The sequence below is a fragment of the Halichoeres trimaculatus genome, unplaced genomic scaffold, assembly GCF_033239565.1.
Source record: "Halichoeres trimaculatus isolate MK-OKI-2021-1 unplaced genomic scaffold, fHalTri1.1 fHalTri1_scaffold_8, whole genome shotgun sequence".
Taxonomy (NCBI): Eukaryota; Metazoa; Chordata; class Actinopteri; order Labriformes; family Labridae; genus Halichoeres; species Halichoeres trimaculatus.
In genome coordinates, this window is record NW_027437186.1 from 18,938,648 (window position 1) to 18,964,341 (window position 25,694).

Sequence of the window (25,694 nt, forward strand, 5' to 3'; positions counted from 1 at the left end):
TGTTAGGCTGAGCTGCCTGCTATGTTTCTGCTGCCATATCTTTATCTGTAGGTGTGTGAGGGTATGTATGTGTTCATAAACAAGTGCATGGATCAGACAGACTTGCACAGAAACACACAAAATACCCCCTTACTGAAATATTCAGTCTTACTCCAGGTGGTTTAGTAATGCTGCTACACACCGCTCAGGATTTTTTTTTGCCATACTTTAATGAGAATATTTCTAAGGGGGAGAAAAAAATCCAAAGAATGCATGGAAAGTTGTGTATGCCCGTGAGAGCTAGTAAAATATTACCTGATGTATGGTGTGCATATGGAGCTCTCTTTTTAAGACAACCAACATACTTTGAGTTCAAGTGTTATTTCAAGCTTGTTTGCAGAACTTTGATTTCTTGTTGATTTTGGCGCCCCCTGTAGATGTTGTCCTGTATGTAGCTGCAGTTGAATAAAAAAATGACTTATTTAGAGTCTTTGTTGTGGAACATGAGAATAAATGCTTTATCGGTGTAAAGAGCAACACTTTAAACTTGGTCAGTCTTTTTGATAATGATTTTCCTTTGTTTTGCTTTTGTTTTGTTGTTTTAACTTTCAGCTGTTTTATCATTATTAATTTTTTTTGGGGGGGGGGGGAATTTTCATGCATCTAATGATAGAGGATAGTGGATAGAGTAGGAAAGACGGCAAGAGTGGAGAGTGACAGCCACCTGCTCGAGAGTGAACCTCATGGGGCGCAACCTAAACCGCTAGGCCATCTGCGCTGTGATTTCAGCTGTTCTATTAACATTATTTTTCATTATCAACTCCTCATATGAACTTCAACTAGGGATGGGTACCCAATCAGGTACTTTTATAGGTACCGACTGAATTCTGTCAAAAGTACCGGGTACCCATTCATGTAAAATCAAAAGGTGCCATGTTTAGGTACCTAAATGTATCCTTGTGATTATGAGAGTGTGGAAGAGCGGGCAATTTTCCATGCTGGACATGAACACAGCATTGCAAAGTTCTATATTGAAGAATAAATATGTTAAATTAAAAAAAGTATACATTTTATTATTAAACGGATTGATATTTTTTACCACATAAACACAAAAAAGTACCAAAAATTGGTACCGTTGAGTACCGGTACTGGTTGCCAGGTACCGGGCATCCGTACCGTATCACTTCAAATGTGAAAGATACCTATCCCTAGCTTAAAGTATTTATATAGTACCATTATTTGAACTCTGTTGCTTTAATTGTAGGGCATAAAATTGCAGGAATAGTGTGATGTTATGTGGAATTTTGAGATGGTAAGCGCAAGACAGGAAGACTGATGCTGCTCACATCTGGAGATGGGGTGGAAAGGGAACAAGTGCAAAGCAAGCATCAACCTCAAGTGATGAAACATGAAGAAAATGCAAAAGTGCAAAAAAGCTGTAATTCCTGGAGTGTCCACTTGAGGCTTGTTCCAAACCTGCAGACAAACTGCAAACAACTGTAGGATAGCTCCATCATCATCGTCACACCATTTCACTTGTACATTGTATCCACAGTGGTGTAAAATTGGGATCCAAGTCTATGAGTAGAAGGCCTGCAATGAATTTACATTGCAAATTCATTGCAGGCCTTAATGGAATTAAGTTCAGGGGCCACTGATTGCATACACACACACACTCTCAGACATGCGGTGCTCCACCCTATCACCTCCAACTTAGTCATGTTACACTTTAGAAAGATGTTAAGTGAAGCTACCAAACCAAGCATAATGTAAGTTTTTAAGTGTATGTGTAAAGTGGGAGAAAATGAATGCATTAAAGATCTGGCAGGCTAACGTCCATGGTACACACACCCAAGATGTGGTGGGGCAGGGAAGGCTTGTGTGATGTGTACCCAGCTGTGGAGCATTCTGTGTGGGCAGGAGGACGGATGAGCTCAGCCCATCTCCATCCATCAGTGCTGAAGTCTGCTCAGCAAACTGGCATCTCGGCTGATGTACGGGAGGGCTGCCGGATGACTAATAAGAAAACACACACACACACACACACACACACTGAACCACACTCACTGCACACAAACACACAAGCATGAAGGCATACACGGCTCTGAGGATACTACTATAAAGCTACGTGGTGACATGGTCATACAAGGGAAGGATGTCCTGTGTAACTGAGGTGTTTTGCAGTAGGTGTGCACAAACAATGAGTTATTCTGACAACCAATAACACACACTGCTATCAACACAAAAAGCACACACACAAACACACTTGCATAAATTCTCTCACTCTCTAATACTCACTCATAATTGCATGCATGGCGTATTAAAATTGGAAACACAATCTCTTGATGACGCTTGCTCTCCTTTAAACCTTACACACACACATACACAACCCTTCATCCTACACACTTCCTGTTTGAGCAGCCTTGATGTCACAGTATATTTGTCACTTCAGTCTGTTCAGCTCTTGCAACTTTTCACCAGTTAGCGCTCACTGACGTAGCAAAATGGTTATCTGATGAGAGGCTTCTCTGGTCTCAATCTCTGACACAGACTAATTAGCTCAGCTGTTTTTTTTCAACTGAAAGCAGAACTTTCACAGGATGATAAAAAGAATATTTGTTTTGTGCTCAGTCTATGGACAATCAAGATCTTTGCTTTAGGTTTCCTGGTTCACTGGAAAAAACAACCCAAAGACAGGGTTAAGACTGCAGATAAATACAAGGTGTCTGTTACACCTCTAGTACAAACATTTTATTGATTCTTTATCAATGATGATACACTGATTCATGCATGAAAAATTAAACATCTTCCAAAATCTAGCTGGCCACAAACTTGTATAGCTACAAACAGAGTTTATAAGTGGTCTGGAAATTGTTCATCCTTCCTTGATTTAGGTAAATAGCATACAACTGAAAGTATTTTATCTGCACTCCTCTCTTTTAATTCAATTAATCATTTTTAATGTTTTATGGTATGACTTTTTGCAATAATGTTATTTTGCCTATTGTGATTTTATTTTGTTTTAGCTGTAAAGCATTTTGAATTGGCTTGTGTATGAATTGTGCTCTACAAATAAACTTGCCTTGCGTTGCCAATGAATACAGATTTTAGGGGAACTTTTTTGTACTTTTTTCATTGTTTATGCTGCTGTTGAGTGCATTTCATCACACAGTGAGGCATTTATTAGGGATAGACTGAATATCTGGGCTGATTATCGGGGCCGATATTTGGCATTTTGGGGCATAATGGCATTGGCCTTTTTTTTTTTATCCGACGGCCGATATGAAAACAATTCAAAACTGTGTTGTTTTGGCTTTGATGCAGCCGCGCCGCTGTCTGCAGTCACTTCTCAGTCCCCAGCACTGTCCCACCCACAGTGCCATGTCATTGGTTACAAGCAAAGCCATGACTCGGGTAACAGCCAATCAGCACTGCAGTGATAAGGCAGCAGACTCTCCCAAAATAGTAATAAACATCCCAGCCTGTAAAAGGCAGCACAAGCTCAATTCTGTCCACTTTTATTTTGGAAAACTTTATTTACTGTAGAAAACTTGAGCTACTTATTTTTTAAAATTTTCATTTAACTTTATAAAACATGCTGCTAAGCATGGGAGCTGTTGAATAAACATATGCATGAAGGCATATGATTGCAGTTAAGTGTTGGAGTTTGTATTGTTCTAAATTTTTATGCCAATATTTCCACTCTGACTGCAAATTAATATCAGCTTCAAATATCGGTTATCAGCATCTTTGCCTACTAATAATCAGTATTGGTATCAGCCCCCAAAAAATCCATATCGGTCTATCGCTAGTGTTTATGCCCACTCTAATTTATACTAACTCCATGCCTCCATCTGTGACCTCTAAACTCACTGCAGAACTGGCAAATTCCAATACAAGTAGCTGAAACATTCAGATTACCTTACCCTGCCACCTCACCACTAGATGTGGGACAAGTATTACCAAATATAGAGTCTACCTGTCAGGCCATCTAACTTATATCTAACATACTTTGGCCACAGCTATGAGAGAGAAAATGTTTCTTAAGGAAAAATTCTGGAGTTTAAATAACCATAATATGTCTTATATGACACTCTCTGCATATCTTACACAGACATTAATGAGAAAAAGTATTGTACTGTTAAATGTTGATGAGTGCTTTTTTTTCTTCATTTAAGAACAGGGTGGTAAAATAGAAGCAATCTGATACAGAAGGCAAAAAGCTGATTTATTCTTTTGTTTTGACCTGCACAGAAAGTCTGTCCTCATCATCATCTCCTACGAGCTTTTCTTGTTTCCTCCTCATCCATTGGTCTAATTCCACGCTCTCAAACATTGTACCAAATAAAAGTCACACTGACTCACTAATCCACAGTCCTACTGTCTAACACTCTCCAGGGAAGACATAAAACACACACTACCTTTAATAGGGTACCATCTCTGTGCCTATTCATACAAACACCGGAACACATTATGACAGTATTTATACACAGATACACACACATACACACACACGGACATCCCTCTTCTCTATTCATTCTATTGAATGGGTTGTTAGCATTTTCCATTGGGTACCAGCCAACATCCCTTTCCTTACTTACACTTACTCTGAGCCTAAACACAGACTCTCTTTTATGCACTCAGGTGTCTCAATTGTTGCCATGCTTTCAGGAAACAAAGAACAGTCTCTTTAGGATGCCTATAGGACTCTTTCGGTCAAACATTTTCCTTTCTTTGGATCAATGCACCTTGCACCAGCATGCAACAATTAGGTCCTTTGCATCTAAATAGCAACTTCTTTGACTTAAAGAGTGAAAATCTATCTTGTGTTATTTGTTTCCACGCCTGTAGATGAACATGAGATGATAGAACCCCTGAAGGCACAAATATGGTTTGATGTTTGTTGTATTTTCAGACAAAGGTTATGACATGGATGGGCCTATGTGTTTCATTATGCACACTTATGTTTGAAGAGGCTGGCAAACCTAAGTAAACCTGAGTGCTAATTTTGGTTAAGTTTGTTCTTCTAACCGTAAAAGATGCATGCAATGTTAAAACTGCCACACAATGTTCTGCCCTCAATGTGATTGAAGTACCACCACAGCATCAGGTAACTGCCTCACAGCACAGGCCAAAATAACAAAGCAACCTCAGTGTGTGCGCAATGTAGCTGTCCAAATAAAATTTAGCACAATTCCCATCAGAAGCTAACTGAGGCCAAAAGTCGATGTTTCACAGATTCCTGAACAAATCTGTGTAGTTAAAGGCTAAACCTGGACTGAGGTTGATCATTAGAGCAGAGTGTGTATCCACCTTGTGGCAAATCATCAGACCGGGTTGATAGACAACCTGTCGATGGACCAGAACAGCCCTGGGTTGGTTGGCTGATTTATCCACACTCTGTGACTGAATCAATGTCTCTTTGCACAACACAATAACTCTGTCACACACTACATCAGACACATGGCTACATACACTCTCACTGTTAACACTTACACATCAACAAAAAAACACAATCATAAAATACAAACACAAAAAGGTGTGTAAACAGATTCAACATGAGCGAGTGACTCCCTTAAACACACACACACTCACACACACACACACACACACACACACACACACACACACACACACACACACACACACACGCACACACACGCACACACACGCACACACACGCACACACACACACACACACACACACACACACACACACACACACACACACACTCAAAGGAATCATCCTCTGGATATAGCACATAATGCAGACTGTGGCTGGAACTCATTTAAGTAAATGTGATTAGTTCAACACACGCCATCTCATTAGGAGATTGAATCTTAATACCAGCAGTGTTTCAGAGCACTATTTGGCAGGAAGTAAGCCCAGATGCTTATCAGTGTCTCCATTCATACTGCAGCCCATCAGAGATTCCTATAGACAGACAGTCACACATACACAAAGAGCTGTGACTGAAACTCAACGTACACATGAGCATGGTTTCAACATACACACACACACACACACACACACACACACACACACACACACACACACAGCAGCAGCATCTGTTTCAACGACAGCCCACTCATTAAGCGATCAAAGGAAACATTTCTTGTATAAATCATGAACTTCTTTTATTTGTTCAGCTCCACATGTGATGTGTTTGGGCACAGCAGGTGTTTGTAGCCATGTAACTGTGTAACCATGCATCCTCAGTGTGTTATTGTGCCATTCAGCTGATTTGACAGTCTTTCTTTAAACTTTAAGTCTGTATGCTTTAAGTTTAAGGGTGCACTGATCACAATTTTCAGGCTGATCACCGATCACCAACTGTTAAAAAGTCTGACCTGCCAATACCAATTTGGGCTGATACCGATTTTTATTTTTTATTTTTTATTTTCTATAACTGTCAGCATGTAACTTCAATGTTCCAATCTTATTTTTTTGAAAATCATTAAACAAGACCTGTGAAACAATAAAATCTTGATGTTTTAATTGAAACAATAAAGTGTCCTGAGTTTTAGGTCCCAGAGCAAAAAGAGACAATGGCTGGCTGTCAGACCTTCCTGGAGGTATATAAGATCAGTTTCATATTTAAGGATAGGCCGATTCCCCAAAATTAAAGAAATCGGCACCGATCGATCTGTGCATGTCTATTTAAGTTGTAGCTAATGTGAAAGCTGTGAACAGGTGATCCATTTGATCATGCAGATCTGATCTTAATTTGATCTCAAAAAGTCTCACAATTCTCAAATCAGGTATAAAGAGAAGTATGTCATGTGATTTAAAAAGTTTTACACCATCTTGCTATCATTTCCTGCCATCCACCATCTTTCTGGGGATTATGACATACAGTCTGTCAATTTGGCAACTTGAGCACAAAAAAAAATTCTCTAGTTTTTCACATGGTTCAAACTTGAGGGGGCTTGTCATTTTGGGGCAGGCAAGAAAAAAAAAAACGATCATCTCCCTTATTCTTTCTCTTCCCTCCTCTCTTTCCTCATTTGAGTGGGTGAATAGGGAAAGTAGAGTGTAAAGCCTAACCTTGACACAGGAGGGCTTGGGCTCAAACAGGTTCAACACCCTTGCTCTGCCTTCTCTCACCTCTCTGACATCTCTCTATGTGGCTTTCTCTTTTTTTCTTATTTTAGTGCGTGTGTTGGGCGGGTGGAGGGAGGGAGGAGAGAAAGCTAGCATGGATGAGATGCTAGAGCTAACTCCAAGGCTCCCAGAGAAGATGAGGATCCAACTTGATCAAACAACGGTGAAGGTACCTCATCTATTATCGTGGAGGTTAGGACGCATTATGGGCTGTGTGTGAGGTTATGGGTTTAGGATAGTTATAAGAATGACAGCATGATGGGATGGGTTTATTGATAAAGCATTTATACTTTTCACTAGAGCACAAACACCTTGAGTTTTTGTTCATTCTCATTTGGAAACCTATTTTTCAGTTACTGCAACATCATGAGAATGTAGAGTGTGGTTGTTTGGACTAAGTATGAATACATTAGCAGGTGGTAATTTCAAATCTACAGCACAAATATGTACAATCGTTTTTCCCTGCCTTTTGCATATTGATCCCAATATACTGTTGCATATATTTTCAAATGCAAGTGTGTAAGAAACTATAAGTAGGTGTGCATACAGGGTGTATTGACTCAGAGTGCTCACAAAGAAATCTATTCACTTAAATGTCATCTGACACAATGAAGTAATTGTAAAATGCTAAAGCTTGTAGCTCATACAATAATACAATTATAGTTACTGACTGTGGAGACACTGCAATGGGATGCTGCATTCACAGTCACTTTGATTTGCAGCCTGATTGGATCAAAACTGTCCACAGTACACTGACTGCATAAGATCTGTAAGCAACCACATCCCAATTAAATCTAAACTTCAAAGTTATAGTTCAGGGGAGGTTGGCATGAGAGTCATCTTATATAACTGGCTGTCTTTAAAGATGAGACATTTGAGTTTTATACACAAGTTGTCAAAAAGGTTTCAAAGGTTTCTTGGTGTAAACACAAGATCATGACTATTAACTAACAACAGAGCAAAGCTCAGAAAGCTGGCTGTTAGCAGAGATGATGATACGAGAATCATCAAATACTGAAACTGATGCTGATGCTAAGTGGAATGAAAGGACAAATAATAACTTTGTCAACACATGGTGAAATAATTCATATTTTGAACCCTTTCTGTTTTTAATGAGGTCAATTCCTACTAAAGGCTAGGATTTAACATTGTTGCTAGTGTATTTAGACAGTGGTATTGGCTGCATAGAGGAAGGGGCCGTAACGGATCAAACCATGGTTGTTGGATGTCATCAATGAAAAGCAGATAAAAACCTGTGAACAGTTGTGAAATACGGTCTTTGCTTACGGTAAGTGTGAAGCAGCAGTGTTTGATTTATGACAACAGTACCCTGTAAGATTCTGCATAATGTTCTATTAAGTTCATAGTTCACACAGTGCATCTCATGTCAGTATCCTTATCGAAGTACGCCATTTGGGACAAAGCATGACAATAATACAAACTGTTTTTGGTGTAATGGTATGAGAAATTAAAGACTTGCATGGAAATACACATAAAAGGTTTGAGTGTCCTACACTGTGAGTGCCAAGATGATTGGAAAATCACTGGAAAGTAAGCAACACAAGTGCAACACACTCTTCTGTCAGCAGAGATACAATCTGTACTCATAAAAATACCTCCATTATCTGGAAATGTCTGAATTAACAAATAAAAGTTTAGGTCAAGATAGGTGCAGATAAACAAAGTCTAAACTTTTTATGAAGATGCCGTGCATTCACGCAGACTGAAAATCCTCATGAGTTTCCTTTTTACCTGCTTTATCAAGTATTTGTTTGGGACAAAATCATTACCCCAGTTATGATCTGCTGGTACATTAGATCATACGTAACAAGGGAGCACAAGTGGTCTAAATCCAAGCCCTCTATAAATCTGCATGTCAGTGTTCTCTGTCTGATTCCATAACATTCCTATTTCTGCTTTGTACCATGATAAAACGAAACTGATGATCTCCGTCAACATTCTCATATAGCCTGATTCCAAATGTCTCAAAGGTTTCTCAATCTGGTCAGTACAGTTTATTTAAGGCTGCGGTTGTAAGCAGATGTAACGACTTAACCCCTGCGACCTCAGCTGTCCCGCCTGAGCAAATAAAACGTCAACATCCGGCTTCACAGCCCCTCCTCTGACAGCTCCACTTCCTCCTTCTCACAGTGCTCCTTATCCATACGCCACGACTGTTGGAACGGTAAGAGATGTAGTGCTTCATCACCCAAAGTATACTGCAGTATGGGCTGGTACATTGGCGTGACACAGATAAGAGTGGTATACATGTGTGATTGTGAGCAAAGTTAATGTGAATGTGAATTTTGACATGAGACACTGAATGAGACAGCTTTTCCCTCTGAAACTTTCTCATGAATAAAAAATATGATGTGATGACTGTAATGGATTCTACACTGGGAAATTGTTAAAAAAAAGCAAGAAAATGATTAGCAAGAGCAGCAACTGTGTTCATCCCTCAGCATTCACCAAAGAAATACGCAGCTTGCAGAAACTCAAAGCAACACAAGTCATGGCACAAAAAAATGTCACAATGAAAGAATCAGAATCATTTCCAATTATTGAGCAGAGACCCCTGAGATACAAGTGTAGAGCATCCAGTCTACAGCTCAAGAGCATGCATCTTTTTGAGGCAAGAGGAGCAAATAAATAAATCCTTTCAGACACAAAAGCTTGGCCTAAATATGAACAATAATCTCTTATTAAACGAAATTCTATGAAGGACACTAGATGACTTTTCCTATGACTGAGCAGTTTAACACCAAAAAAAAAAAAAAAGTCCCATCAGGACTTCTCTCAGAGCCAGTCTGGGCCAGTGATGACAGAATCAAAACTATCTGGCAGCAAAGAATATTATGTTCAGACTCATCAGGTGAGGGCATGCTGATCCTCCATTTCCCTAAATATTATAGTACCATGACTCATTTGTCAAACACTGTGGTTGTGACTTTGCAATGTTTGGTGCAAATTTGAAATTATGCACACATATCAGCACACACTCTGTTGTGGCCCATTTGAAAAGAGCTTAAACATAAATTCTACATTTTCTGTCTCTCCTGTGTTGCCTGCATGCTCCAGCTTTGGCAACAAGTGATCACTTTTTTTATAAAGCAATTTATCAGCAACAGGTACTACCAGGATATCTTCTACATTTCAACTCTAGCAATAAATAGAGAAAAAGAGAAATGTGACAAAGTGTGCATTGATTCACTGTTTATGTGAACATAGTTTGCATTTTTCTGCTTCTGGCAGTGTTCTTGGAGCATGTGTGGTGAAGAAATGAAGTGTGAATCAGTAGAAGACATAAAAAAATGGATGTTCTCTACAAAATCCCTCATACACATTGCAAACAGTGTAATGTTGCTGTGTGTGCACTGTGACACCAGCTGGTCGTTATAAGGAGAACACAAAATATAGCTATTTTCATCTCTTCTTGATAGCAGTGTTACTTTACTCCCGAATAGATACAACACATGCTCTGACACCTCTGAAAAGCCTTTCCCCTAAAACTTTCGAGATGCGCAACAGTAACCCATTTGCAAAGACTGGACAGAAATTATTCAAACTGACTTTTAAAGATTGAAAGAAAAGTGTCAGTACTCACACAAAGGCGTGGTAAACAAAAGCCCACTCTCTCGGTCTCTCCAGCACGTTGTAGAGGTAATTCTGCAGCCGCCGGTAGCGCGCGTTCCTGCGTCCGCTCTGTGCGCTGTAGGTCAGCGGCTTCCCCAGAAGGCTGAGCCGGGCGCCCTGCTTCCTCTCCGCTCCCAACGCACCTGCCGAGGCTGGGGACAGCAGACCGTCCCCGACTCGCACGGCATTATTCATCGTCCTTCGACCAGACTCCACATCTTTTAGCGCGTGGTCCTGCACCCGGCGTCCCGCAGAGGTCTTCAGCCAGAGCCCGGTGCCGCCGCTCTCCTCGCCGGTGTGACTTCGCGGCATGGCATCACCAGCGCAGTGCGCTGGGAGACCGGCAGACATTCACATGAAGCCAAGTACTCTCTAGCCTACGGGTGTTTGGCTACTTCTACTTTTACTGTAGTCTAATGTAAAAAAAGATAAGTGAGTTAAATTAGTGGGTTAATGATCTAATTCCCTCTCAACTTATCACCCAGTGGCCGTTGGGGAAGAGTCACCGTCCGGTTTGGACACTTTGGCCATCTGCACGAGGCTGGAAAGAGTTGGGTTATGAAGGAGAGGATCCCATCGAGACATTTGTAGGGGGGAGGGCTCTACCACCCTCCCACACTCTCTTCCTCCCCTTACTCACTCTCACTCTTCGTGTTGCTCAGTTGAAGTATGAGGAGTCTGTCTTTTCTTCCTCCAAAGCGTGGCTCACTGTACACGCGGGACGTCCAATAACACCAGAACCACTGGGCAAGCGGATGTCACTGTCTTTTTTGATTTCCAGTTTCACTCATAAAAATATTAAGTGAAGAAATGTCCAAAACCGCTGCTGCATTGATGACGCACGTTTTACGCAGGCGATCAAACAGGGAGACCTGTTTGATCTTAAAAAACAACAACAACAATGTCTATCGATGGTCGGCACCTGCTGTATGAATTTAACAGACTCACAATCCCTAGCTGCACATCACTGAGATTTTCGGGAATAATCTGTCATTGCCTTAAAATTGTATGACAATCATTGGCTTTCCTAAACTTAGTCCCCTGGCTGATCAAAGATTGGATCGAACCTCAGTAAAGTTGATCATCGGTGGAAACTTTGGCGCTAAACGACTTGTTTCAAGATTTATTTTTACAGCGAATCCACCTCGATGAATTTAACGAATCCAAATCCACTTTGAGTTTGTTTCAAACAGCTTGTCACGCGCTTCCTTAACTGACCACGTGACCCCTTGGATAGTGTTAATGGCGGTCTTTTCAACCAGCAGGTAAAATTATTAAGTCTTGAAGAGTAATTAATATGCAGACTATTTTTAACGTGTTGTGTCGTCTTTCTGCTTATTTTCAGTTTCTTGTGAGCATCTGATGTAAAGCATGTTTGTAAAATTTAAGCATTTGAAACTTCTATTTTTAGATTAGATTTTTTTTTCTCTCTGGCGTCAACTATGCAAACCTCAAAATGATGTCAGCACAGCACTCTTACGCCATCACGTGCATCATTTCCCTACTGAAAATTATTCTTTTTTTCTCAACAATGTGGAATGAGGGTCTTGTGATAAAAGCCTGACCTCTAGTGGTCATTTGTTGATAATACTGGGGCAGACCACTGAGGTCATCGTCTTCAGCAATGTTTTGAAAATACGGATTTATCTTCGCGTGTTTCGCAGTCCTCAATAGGTAAAAGTAAGTATTAGCGATGTGCTGTACAGTTCTGTCATTTTTTGGCAACTCGACAGTGAGTTTTTTTTGTCTTGTTTTTTTCTAAAGACAACAGCTGGTTATTGTGTTATCGTCTTACTATGTTATTTTAATACGCACTTGTCTTCATACTTTACTCAGCATGAGTGTAACCGTTTTGCAAAGAGCAACTTCTTCATACCCACTGACGAGACCATAGCAAAAACGTCGCAATTTTTATTTTAGGTGCTCAGGGAGGATTTGGTTGACAATGAAGCTTACGAAAAATGTAGAAAGATCATAAAAGGGGGTGGTGTTTTTTGGGTTGAGGCTAAACAGAGCCAATAGCAAGAGACAGACAAACTACACCCAGCTGCAGCTCATCAGCAATCAGCCTCTCCTGTCAACCCCTTCTTGAACTTTCCCGCAGTCCTACCTGTTTTGGCTTCCTGGGGCCTCATCATTTTGTGCGTACGATTTTTTTTTCTGGACTTGAGCATACGCCAATTTTCAGTAGGAAATCCATGCAAGTCTTTGTACACGAGGGCCCTGGTTCAGCACTGCTGCATGGCTTTGACCAGTCGTCTACTTTTTTCTTGTTGGGTCCTTTTTTTTTTTTTTTTATCGTTGGAGTTATACTTGGTTTTGAGCCTGCTGCCTGCAGTAAATCAAAATCAGATTGATAAAATCTTGAATGGCTCTTGATAAAGAAGTACCCATTCCATTTATCTTTAGAGTATGGAGAACAGAAATAAATACAGGTTTATGCATGAGTCAAATAAAACAAGAGGATTTATACTTCATGACAGATTATTTGGGCTCAAGAGATAATCTGATATATGGAGAGGCAGCACAATGGATTTAACAATGAGTTCACTGGGTGGAAAAAAATTATCGTGCAAAAATTACCTGCAAATTTCCTTTTAAAAATTAGGTTAGTCAGAGGTAACTTAAGTCTTTTTGAAGGCCAGCAGGAGGCCTTTCCATTAATTGTATGAACTCAGCTGGAAGTTTAAGCCAGATTCAATACATGAAGTCAATAAAATGACTGGGCCTGACAGTGCACACTGTCTAAATATGACCTCTTCAGCACCTCCCCTAAAAATGAAAAATAAATGGGTCAATCTGTCATCAACATGCAGATTATGCAGTTGTTTAATTACATTAACTGCTGTGCATTGGTATAATTCTTGATATTTTTCTTTGCTTTTTCCTGTCGTTTGATTATATTAAATGTGGTAGCGATAGGGGAGACCAGGGAGAGTTGTAACATGTGTCAGTTGTAACATTTGCAATTGCTCCAATCAGGAACAAGTTAGGAATCATCGGATTCACTCTGAACATACATGGTTTAATCCTTAGTCCATATGTGAAGAAGTAGCATCTGAAGCAGACACAGCTAATTTTATGAGGGAAAACATAATTTTGAGGTAAGAAAGTTATTAGATTTTGCTCACATTATTTTTTTGATTACACAGCCTGCTTGGTAGTTGAACTCATCAAACATACATCATGTTGATTATATGTCTGTTCAGCTATCTCTTGTTTAGGATTGTTTGTGGTTATGTTTTAGATGTTTGCTCTTAATCAAGCTAGCTCATTGCTCGGGTAACAAGCTTGTTCAGATATTAGTGTAGTTTATACCTGTACAGCCTGACCCATCAAAAAATAGCCAGAAAATTTCAACTTTTTATGACTGCAATGTTTATTAACCCCTTGAACACAAAACCCTAATGATAAATTAATAATTTAGAAAAATATTTGAGATCAAACCATGAATTAACTGTTTGTGCAGCACAGGCATTTTCTAGGTCACTTCTTAGTAGACACTTGAAACTAGTTAGTACAGCAGTTTGATGACCCTGGTTTAAAAGAGCACAAAGTTGGAGACAGAAATGACAAAAAATTTTTACAATTTTTTTTTTTTTTTTTTTTTGAAACAAATAACTCCGTTTTGTCTTTTTCAAGTAATCCACAGCCCAAAAGGACAGAATTTAAGCACCTCGGACAGCGACAACACAGGCAGAAACACAACCAGGGAGATCGAGCAATCACGACTCAATGTGAGACCCACATGGACAGAAAGCGAGAGAGAGGCTGCGTGGGTGGGGTAAAACTGGAAAGAGGTTGGTGTGAGGGAGTGACAGATTTTCACAGGGAGTCAGAGAGGGAGCATTGGTCGGGATTAGGCTCGTGCGGCAGGCTGGACGGGATTACAGGGCGCAACGCGGTGCACTTCCCCGTGCTGTGCGCTCTGACATGGACTTGGACACACGGCATTTCTCAGTCTGCCTCAACTGTTAAACATCTGCGACCTGTCACCCAAACCAGGCAATCCCCTTGATCTCGGTGTGAGACACGCTTTATGGAAATATGGCCGACGTCCCTCAGCTTGTCAAAATCGGTATTTCTTTGAAGATGCTTCCCAACAACACCGCGGTGTACTTCAAGTCCGACGGAGCCAGGTTTGGACAGACCCGGACCATTAAACTGTTGACCGGGTCTAAATACAAAATCGAGGTGGTTGTCAAACCAGGAGCAGTGGAGGCCACGTAGGTAGCCCCTTTGATTTATGTTGTTGAAGGATTATTCTGACCGAGTTATTGGGCTATCCAAATTTCTAGCATGTAGCCTATGTTCCATGTGTTTAAGGTTGGATAAAAGTTAACATACTGATGATAAAATGTATTGCATAAAATAACCCTTAAATCATCGTCGTTTTAGTATCAGCTTAAAATAAGTCTTTTGTAGAATGGAATGGCCCCATAGTTACCAGTACATTTCTATATATTTTTTCAAAATATATATGTGTACATTCTATTTGAGAAACGACCATTTCCTCTTCGGACTGAAAGAGGTCACATTGCACGATGTAGCGATACAGAAAATTTGATAAATATTTCCTCGTAGGTCCCCATACGAACGACTTTAGAGGGCAAGTGAATATTTTTCAGGCTGCATTCAAGAGCGGTAGAAGATATGGCAATTGAATGTTTGACAGGGACTAATGAAGTAAGACAGCCGAGGTTAAAAAAAAAAAGAAAGAAAGAAAAAGAAGAACTACAAAAATAATATAAATTGTACGTTTTCTAAAAGTGTATATAAACTGTGTTGTGTATTAATATCCAAATGCCCTGTTTTTCTTAGACGCTCCTTTTTTCAAGGCAATAGTGCGAAAGTAGGATTTCACGCGCAGCACCGGAAGACAGTGTAAACCTCAATTGGCTGTGAGTCAAATCCTCCACGGATTAGGATTCCACGCTTGGCTTTTGTGTCACCAGCCTCTTGCGATTTGTCTGCTTTTCATGGTTATGTAATCGCCTAAATGTTGCTGTGCTTTCATATGACACGAGGATTAGTGTTGTACGTACCTGAAAATCAAACTGTTCAACATGCCCGAATGAGCACTGCATGAAGTGGGCTGTAAAAATAGGTCACACATGTGATGACTCATGGGGGATGCATTGGATTTAGGGCATGCTCATGAGGCACAGCTGTACACCCATTACAGTAAATTAATTCTACATGATCATGGTTATCAAAACTGCTTTAGGGACAATGAACTTGTTAATAGTACAATCCTTGTTTTGTAACAAACTAATTTTAATTAGGGGTTTTGTTACCATATTTTCCATGCGTACAGATCATACAGTGCATCTAGACAGTATTTACTGCTCCTTTTCCACATTTTGTTATGTTACAGCCAGGGCTTGACATTAACACCAGCCAACCGGCCAAATGCGGGTGGATTTCGGCAGTGGCTGGTAACACCGCCACTCCCACTGGCCTCTTTGGCGGGTTGAATTTTATCTCAAACATGCCGCAGAGAGACAAGCAAAAAGATGACTGATGATGAAAGCTTTGAGGAAATTTAATCTACCTCTCCTTCATTGTCATTCTCATGAAAAAAAAGAAATGATTTTCTGATTACAATCGTTAATGAATATTTAAGCAGACAGTGTCTCTTGCTGAATTTTTATCAGTTCAATTAATCCCCTTTACCATTTTATTATAAGCAATAACAAACTACTATTTTAATTACTATGTCTTAATAGACTGCTTATTTTCATATGAAAGGAGCACAATGTTACACACAACTTTATCAGAGCTGAATACCTGATTAAGGACCTGTGGATTTTAACATTGATGTAGTCTTGTTTTGAGTGTGCATAGGGGTCATTTACATTTAAAGAGGTTGTAAATCTTTTTAAAGTAAACTTTAGCATGCTATCATCGACTTTAATCATATTGAACATAATTATCCAACAACAAATTGTGGCCAGTGAAAATACTGAGTGGCTAGTAACTCAGGGATACCACTAGCCACAGTGGCTGGTGAGCAAAAAAAGTTTATGTCAAGCCCTTACAGCATTCCAAAATTGATTTTTCCTCCTAAAAATGTTACACACAACACCCCATAATGACAATATGAACTTTATTTATTTATTTTTCATCCTTGAAATGTTCCAAATTGGAGTCAACCTGTGGTAAATTAAGTTGATTGGACATGATTTGGAAAGGCACACACCTGTCTATATAAGGCCTCACAGGTGACAGTGCATGTCAGAGCACAAACCAAGCATGGTGTCAAAAAAAATTGTCAGTAGACTTCAAATACAAGATTGCCTCTGGGCACAAATCTAGGGAAGGCTACAAAAAAACTTCTGCAGCTTTGACGGTCCCAATGAGCACAGTGGCCTCCAATTCAGAAGTTAAGAACCAGGTGGACAACCATCTCTCCAACCAATCAGGCCTGTATGGGAGAGTGGCCAGACAAACACCACTTCTTAGTAAAAGGCACATGGCAGCCCGACTGGGGTTTTCAAAAAGGCACCTGAAGGACTCTCAGACCAAGAGAAAGAAATTATCTGGTCTTATGAGACAAAGGATTGATATCTCTGGTGTGAATACCAGGCTTCAGGTTTGGAGGAAACCAGGCACTTCTTATCACCTGGCCAATACCATCTCTACAGTGAAGCATGGTGGTGGCAGCATAATGCTGTGGGGATGATTTTCAGCAGAATCTAGGAGACTAGTCAGGATTTAAGGAAAGATGGATGCAGCAATGCACAGAGACATCCTGGATGAAAACCTGCTCCAGAGTGCTTTTGACCTTTGACCTCAGACTAGGGTGATAGTTCATCTTTCATCAGGACAGCAACCTCAAGCACACAGCCAAGATATCAGAGGAGTGGCTTCAGGACAACTCTTAGAATGTCCTTGGGTGTCCCAGCCAAAGCACAGACTTGAATCCAATCAAACATGTCTGGAGAGATCTGAAAATGGCTGCGCACCTACAGTCCTCATTCAACCTAGTGGAGCTTTAGAGGTGCTGCAGAGAGACAAACTGCCCAAAGATAGGTGTGCCAGGCTTGAGGCATCATATTCAAAAAGATTCAAGGCTGTAACTGCTGCCAAAGGTGCATCAACAAAGTATTGAGCAAAAACTGTGAATACTTACGTACATGTCTTCGTTTTTTATTTTGTCCTAAATTTGCAAAATTTCAAAAGAGCTTTTTAATGTTGTTATTGTAGGATGTTATGTGTCAAATTTTCTAGGGAATAATGTATTCCATTTTGGAATGAGGCTCTAACATAACAAAATGTGGAGAAAGTGAAGCGCAGTGAATGCTTGTGTAATTATGTTGATGCTTTCAATCTCTTGCACATTTGGATACATTTTGTTTTCCTTTCTTTACACTTGTGTAGCGTTGTCTGAATATCCGTTCAAGTGGGCATCAATTCATTTATCTTGTCCTTGTTTGCAGATCAATGAGTGTGGGCGGGGTGACCTTCCCTCTGGAGCAGAAGTCTAAAGACCCTCAGTCAGTCATCTACACAGGCCAGTATGACACAGAGGGTGTGGCACACACCAAGAGTGGAGAGAGGCAGCCAGTTCAAATCAACATACAGGTATGAATATCCTGTGCCTACAGCAGGAAATGAAATTACTCTGTACAAGGCAGGGGAAGCTTAAATTGAAAGAAAAATCTTTTATTGCCAAATGATCATGATCAGAGATAAACGTGTTTGAACATATCTGACCCTTTGTTAAAGACCTTACACTGCAGGAAACACCCAAAGGAGACTGTGTGTCTTTATACTGGAATTTTTTTCCTCATTGTTTGCCGTTTATTAAGCCTGGAACAACAGCTGTTTAGATGGGTTTTGCTTGAACTTTTGTGTCAATTCTGCTTAATGCAATCAGTGAACTGCTAGAAGTAAGGTTAACAGTTCATGCATTGCCCGACTCTCCCAGAATGAAAGAAACTGAACGCGGGTCAAAAAAAATAAAAAAAATGAAACAGCAACAATGACATTTTTTTAATCCTCTCAAACAGACATTAAACTTGATCTGGTCAGATGAATCCCCTTCTGGCTCGGAGCCACCAAATGTTGTAAATCTTTTTTGCCCCTCTTCTCTCTATGTCTATCAATGATTTTGCGGTCTTATGTAAGTTTAATCGTCACTTTAAAAAAATGGTAACTAAAACACAAGATATCATTTGATAACTTGCAAATTTCTATTGACGAATCTGTTTCTCCATTCAGTCCATGATGAGCATGCAGTGTAAAGGGGCCAACAGTCTAAAAACTGAGGACAATTGGAGTTTTCAAGCTGTATTGATTTTGGTGCCCCCTGAGGACAAAGTGATAACTCTTGTTTTCCACATGTTTAAAGGTAGTGTCTGCAGGATGTTTTTTTACTTTTTAGTGAACACATCATTCAAACAGAGCTCCTTCTCCTTGGAACAGTGCCAGTGGCAGCGCCCACCCACAGCCTCCAACTGTAGATACGTGAAACACACTCACAAGCCCGACAACCACATGTACCATCACATTTCTATGTAGTTGAGACTTGAGACCCGTGCATGCTAGCACAAGCTGATCACAGGTATTTGACATATACCAACCTGCGTCGTTCTTTGTCCTGTGCTGCTCTCCTGAAAGTGAGTGAAAGTCGAACTAAGCTTCACCCTCATTTAGGAAAAAGGTTTATCTGTTCTGAGTTTCGTTTCACTCTGGTTGTGTCTTTCGTCCTTCGTGCTAGGCCATTATCTGCTGTGATTAGCTTCTTCCACTCACGATCATCAACACGCAAAGTCACTTGCGCACTGGGCATACTGTGATTGGCTGAGGTAACCATGCTTACTCTCCGCCCAGAAATGTCCCAATACAACCAAAACATCAACATAAAGTTGGAGGAAGGGTTGAGGCAGACACAGACACTGACACAGTTGTACAAAGCCCCAGAGGAGACAATTGAGCAGGATTATTCCTGTAAAAGTTTCCTTCTTTTTTTTTTTTTAAAATTCCCGCAGACCCTACCTTTAAGGGCGTATTCAGACCTGGACTGTTTGGTCCACTTTAAACTGACCAGGGTTTGTTTCCCACACTGGTGCAGACTTCTCATGCAGGTGTGAATAGACACAAATGAACCCTGGTGCGGACCAAACAACCGGGCTGAGACCCACTTTTTGAGGTGGTCTTTCAAACGAACTCTGGTGCGGTTTGTGGTTATCCGGTGCACGTCTGAATACAAACCAAGGTCCATCCGAACTAACTACAGGATACATGCGCCTTTTGGGCCTATAAAGCCACCGTAACCTAACCGTCTTTGGTTCATACCTGATCCTCTGTCTTCTGTTTAGCCTCACTGTTGCTAGCATGTTGTGGGTCAGGACACGCAGAGCATAGCGTCTCCTTGCTGCGCACATTCGTCTTCGCTGTTCCAAAATATGAAACAGTGTTGTTAAGCCTGCTTTGAAGGAGCTGCTCTTGAAACTGAAAATGATTTTGCAGCTCTAATAAGAGCACAAACACGTTTACCTCCATTTCCGGGTCTGTATTCTGTGTGCCGCCCTTTGTTAGTGTTGTCCAATGAGAGCACCGATCGTCACACACTTGAATGTGTTTACAGAATATAGTCCACTTGCAAAAAGTACAATCTGAATATGAACCGCACCAAACGAAAAAAAAAATAAAGTCCCCTTTTGGTCCAGACCAAACAAGTGGACCAAAGGACTTTTCTGGTCTGAATACAGCCCAAGTATCAATTTTCAATGATAAAATTCATCCTGTTGTTTTTCTAAGTCACTTACTGTAAATGTTTGCTGTGAAAGTTGTTTTGTAAGGATGATTCTGCTTTTAATCTCTCTGCCTGTGGCAGTATTTAAATACATTACACAGATGTTAAAAGTCAGGAATGGAAATGATCTATACTGGTTTTTGATCACAAAAGGAATAAGTTTCTTTCTTTATGTCATGAATCCATTCACTGTGAGTCTGCATTGTTTTGCTAACACAGAAAGTGTGACTGTCATTTCGCCTAAACATCAACTACTAAATTAGTTCCTAAAGTCCAAGGGAGGACGGGGTGGGAACCTGCCTGGCCTCATAAGTTCCAAAAGGAAAACATTTTATATATTATTTTAAACCACAAAAATTATTATCCTATTATCATATGGGCACAAGATGCAGACTTGTTCCCACAAAAACAAAACAACAACAAAAACAATATGGCACACAATATTTCAGTAAATACATCTAATGTTCTGTCAACAAAGAAAGAAAAAAATCTGCATTTTTAGCATAGTTTCAAGGAGAAAACATGTTAATGAGGAGTGAAACACAATGTTAACTTTCAATCTGCCTTAATATGAATGTTTGTGTCCGCCTGTGTCCTTCCCATCTGTTCTTTTTGGTCCCACAGGGCTCTGCGATGTTGTGGTGTGCATTTGCATGTATGTGTGTGCATGTGTCCATCTGCCTGCTCAGTCTGTGTCTTCTTCATTTCACCTTCAAATGTTTTTCGCTAAAGCTTACATACTGTTGGTGTGTGTCTCCTTCAGTTCACAGAAGCTGGGTCGTTTGAAACTGTGTGGCAGGTGAAGTACTACAACTACAACAAGAGGGACCACTGCCAGTGGGGGAACAGCTTCAACAGCATTGAGTACGAGTGCAAACCCAACGACACGCGCACACTCATGTGGATCAACAAGGAGATGTTTGTCTGATGGAGGGATAGTTCTCTACAATATCACTGCATTCATTGTTTGTTTGTATTTTCCCTTGAAACTGTGTATGCTGTCAGCCCACTCCACTTCACTGACCTTTGTTTTGACCTTTCTCAGTGTTCGACTCCTCAAATATGACACTATCAAAAAAAGAGAAAAAAGGGCAGTATTACAAATGTGTCAAAATTATGACATAATTATTCCAGGCTTCAGTCAAAATTACAAGAGTTGGAAAAAATGATGTTTTATGGTGTATTTATATTTCACGTCTAGCACCCCTCTTGTGCTGAGTGATGTGTGACTGTGAGTGCACATGTGCGTGTGTGTTCATCTACAATGTGTATATCTGTGTGTGTATACTTTACAATTGGTGCTTGCACAATGTATTTAAACACTCAGAAGAATCATCTCTAAGTTAAGACTCTCAACAACCACATGACATTGAGAGATGACACTGTGGTTTTCAGGAAGCTGCCACTGGCATGAGAGTTCAGCTTTAAGAGTCATGGCCACATTTACTAATTAAGACATTTACACTTTTTTTCATTACCTTGTGAAAATTAACATTTTATGTCTAATTCAAGCACTGTCTCCTTTCCCATCAGCATTTGTGTGAGAACTTGCCATACCCAGCCTCTAATAAGAAAATGTGGTTGATTAAAATGCCCCAAAATGACAGGACATAGCTTTTTAAAACTGATTCACACTGGGGATTAAAATTGTATTCATTTATTTGTTAAAGATTTTCAACAAGTAACCTAAACAAAAATGGAGTTACTTTTGCACAGAGTACAAAACAGCAAAACAAGCCTATTTTGGAGTTGGGCCTCATTTAATGAACCTCATCTACTTCACTGAGAAGATACCAATTCCTGAAACATGTTTTCAAAGCATTGTCTATTAGGCCTTGTCTGTCACAGAGACATTACAGTACAAATCGTCTGTCAGCAGCTCTAATCCATGAAATTAACCATAATCCTGTCGTAAACCTAAGTGAACCTCCACCACTGCCTGCTCCTGGATTAATAAAAAAGGGGCCATATGTTTTGTAATGAAACTCTTTCAGTATTATACTGTGGTACCATTTGTATACAGAACTATGCAGTTTTGGAAGTAGTGATTTTATATTTGGATGTGCTCCTATTTACAGTGTATTTGTTTTTGCTACCTCTTCTAAAGAACCTATTCTTGTATATCAGTGTTTATTACAGAAGAATGAATGTTGGAATATTTAAGAAACAAAATGTGTTTTTTCTAATTTGTGGTGTGTAACATTGTGTTAGTAAATGATATTTTTGTACAGTGAGTCCTTCAAACTTTTATTACTCTCTGTGTGTGTGTGTGTGTGTGTGTGTGTGTGTGTGTGTGTGTGTGTGTGTGTGTGTGTGTGTGTGTGTGTGTGGGGTGTTCTTGTGTCAGTGTTAAGTCATGTGGTAGAAGAAGAAAGATAAGCTTAAATGTTCTTCTGGATTTAATTTTTAGATGAGTATGCTGATCTTTAGGAAATTGTGGCCTAGTAATAGTCAGCTGTCAATAAAGGAAGGTTGGTGGTTTGGTCCCAGTTCCTGCAGTCACCTGTAAGCTGAGAGGACTTACTGAGTGGTATGTAGTGGCCTCTTCCATCAGTGTGTGAATGTCATGTGAATGATTCTGTATGTACCAGTGCTGTAAGTGGTCAGAAGAATAGAAAAAAATATATGAACAGTAGATATTATCATATTACACTATAGGTACAATACATTTACCATGTGTTATTACTCAGACTCTCAAAGTACAACTGCTCCACTAAAAACAGGGTTGAGTCATGCTCCTGGTCATTCTACAGATGCTTGCAAACTCAGTGAATTTGCCCATACTGCAGGAAATGGAAGACCGGGTGGAGCAAGTTCATGTCCCTTTAATGCCAGGTATGTCCTGAGTATCACAAATAAAACTCCACAGCAACTCGAACATGAATAAATTACAGTAATTTCAGTATTTGTTAGGCTATTACTGCACGAAAAAGTAGAGGGAAACTTTTTTCTTTTATGAAAAGTCCAGTGTTTCATTGTGTAGCCTGCTCTTCAGATGATGCAAATGCTTTTAAATCAAAAGATTCCAAAGATGCAGGAAAAATCAGCATTTTAAACACCATCTTCAATCATGTGTAGCCATTGCATTACTTTTAAATATTTCACATCTCCTCTGTCAGCACAGAAATACAGATTTACTAACTATACTACGGAAGCGTATTGCATTCACTTGAAGAAAAAAAAAAACAACTCAGGTTTTTCAGAGTAATTTATTCTTCGGTTTGTTTTTGTGGTAATTAATTTTGTTTTTCTGATTAATATTTTTTAATTTGGTTTGTTTTTTGTTATAATTTTTTCTGTTTTTATGAGTAATTTTTTTGTGGTAATTCATTTTGTTTTTCTGATTAATATTTTTTATTGGTTTGTTTTTTGTTATAATTTTTTCTGTTTTTTTGTGGTAATTTTTTCCTCCTGTTTTTAGGAGTGATTTTTTTTCCTGAAGTATCGAGCCACTTCGAAATCCTGCGAGAACCTCCAACCTGCTGTTTTAAGTGGTAATTTTTTCCTCTTGTTTTTAGGAGTAATTTTTTTTACCTGGAGTATCTAGCTTCTTCGAAATCCCGTGAGAACCTCCAACCTGCAGACACTCCCGTGGATGTGTGGTGGCTCCACAAAAAAATTACTCATAAAAACAGAAAAAATTATAACAAAAAACAAACCAACAAAAAAAAATTAATTAGAAGAACAAAATGAATTACCACAAAAAAATCACTCATAAAAACAGAAAAAATTATAACAAAAACAAACCAATAAAAAAAATATTAATCAGAAGAACAAAATTAATTACCACAAAAAAATTACTCATAAAAACAGAAATAATTATAACAAAAAACAGACCAATAAAAAATATTAATCGGAAAAACCTGAGTTCCTTTTTTATCTTCAAGTGAATGCAATACTCTTCCGTACTATACACTTAAATTACATGCAAATTTTAAAGCATGTAGCTTGTTATGGTGTCAATAAGAATTTCTAATTTTATTGTCAAACAAATTCTCCAGGAAATGTGCTTTTTTTTCTTCCCAGTCTTCATTTTGAGCGCACCCACAGTAACTCAAACTCTTGCTATGGTTCACAGTGCTTAGGATGGATTTAACGTATCCCCATGAGGACAAGTCTTAACGCAACATGGATTACATTAGTTGAGTGAGGTTGAAGGGGATTATAGCATGTGGGAAGGCCAAGGCGGTCACTGTCTGTAGTAAAGTCATAACATCAGTAGGTGGAGCTCAAGTACAAAACTAGCAGGACGGTAAAAACCATACACTGTGTAGGTAAAAATATAAATAAATAAACCCAGCCTGTAGTTCCCGGATGTACAGTATTGCTGCACCTCCCCCCCGTCGCCTCATCTCCCCTCCCCTCCGCCACCGCCTGGTTGTCAAACCGAGCCTCCTCCTCCGCGTACTGTCCCCTCCCAGCGGGTCTCCCTCCCTTTGCCACTGCAGTGAAAGCCTCGGTAAAGGAGAGCGAGACGGAGACGAGACCCTGAAGCTGGGTGTAAATCCAGGACAAGACCTCAGAAAGCACCACAACTATAATTTATTTTTTGTTTCTCGCCACAGTTCCGGCGGCCTTCCGACTCCCCCCTGTTGAACCTCCTTTCAGTTCACTTCGGCTGGATTTCATCATCCGACCTGCAAGATGGTAAGCAGCCATGGCTCCTAATTTCACCCTCCACCGAGGAGTAAATACACAACTGGTCAGGCCTGCGTGTTACAGTGTCGATAATGTGTCGTTTGGGCAGGTTGTTTTTCCGTGTGGAGGGCTGTGCAGTGAGTTTACAGTCGACAGCGTAGAGCTCCGCCAAGAAGGAAACGCTTTCCTCACCCACTTTTGACTTTCTGTCTCGCGCTCTGTGCAACACCCCGGGGTTGACAGTCGCCTGAAGCCTGTGGCCCAGATATTTCTTATCCCTCCTCGGCTTTCCTATTAGAAACAAGGCCTGTGCAAATTAGTTTTCATGACTAAAATACATGCTTTGAAGGCCCGGGCGAGCGACTGAATGTGGTAGGTTTTTACGCACCAAGCAGGAAAACGAAACGTGTGCTCAGATCACGGCTTTACGCGTAAACTCTGTGCACACTGGGGCATTTTGCAGCTAGCATGTCAGTGTGTTTATAGGTGCAACATTGTTTCATTTGAGCTCATGGGCTTTAATGAATTGTCAGTGGCGACATTTGTGTCTATTTACAGCTGCAGTGGAAGACGCTG

The 25,694-nt window shown here is 40.0% G+C and overlaps 3 protein-coding genes across 8 annotated transcripts in view; 2 read left to right on the top strand and 1 right to left on the bottom strand.

Annotated features, from left to right (window-relative positions):
• kcnq5a (potassium voltage-gated channel, KQT-like subfamily, member 5a) overlaps window positions 1-11,939 on the bottom strand; it is a 113,496-nt gene extending 101,557 nt beyond the window's left edge. For all 6 annotated transcript variants that reach the window (XM_074676604.1, XM_074676606.1, XM_074676603.1 and 3 more), the window contains exon 1: window positions 10,689-11,939. In XM_074676604.1, the coding sequence (XP_074532705.1) occupies window positions 10,689-11,068 (380 nt within the window). In that variant the 5' untranslated portion in view covers window positions 11,069-11,939. The remainder of the gene's footprint in view (window positions 1-10,688) is intronic.
• A 2,509-nt stretch (window positions 11,940-14,448) lies between these two features.
• Window positions 14,449-21,860, top strand: cnrip1b (cannabinoid receptor interacting protein 1b). Its single transcript, XM_074676611.1, has 3 exons — window positions 14,449-14,943; window positions 18,160-18,304; window positions 21,244-21,860. Exons 1-3 carry the CDS (start codon window positions 14,765-14,767, stop codon window positions 21,406-21,408), a joined length of 489 nt encoding a protein of 162 aa, XP_074532712.1. The 5' UTR covers window positions 14,449-14,764; the 3' UTR covers window positions 21,409-21,860.
• A 2,982-nt stretch (window positions 21,861-24,842) lies between these two features.
• LOC141794749 (calcineurin subunit B type 1) overlaps window positions 24,843-25,694 on the top strand; it is a 32,297-nt gene continuing 31,445 nt past the window's right edge. The window contains exon 1 of the mRNA XM_074675224.1: window positions 24,843-25,127. Coding sequence (XP_074531325.1) covers window positions 25,125-25,127 — 3 coding nt within the window. The 5' untranslated portion in view covers window positions 24,843-25,124. The remainder of the gene's footprint in view (window positions 25,128-25,694) is intronic.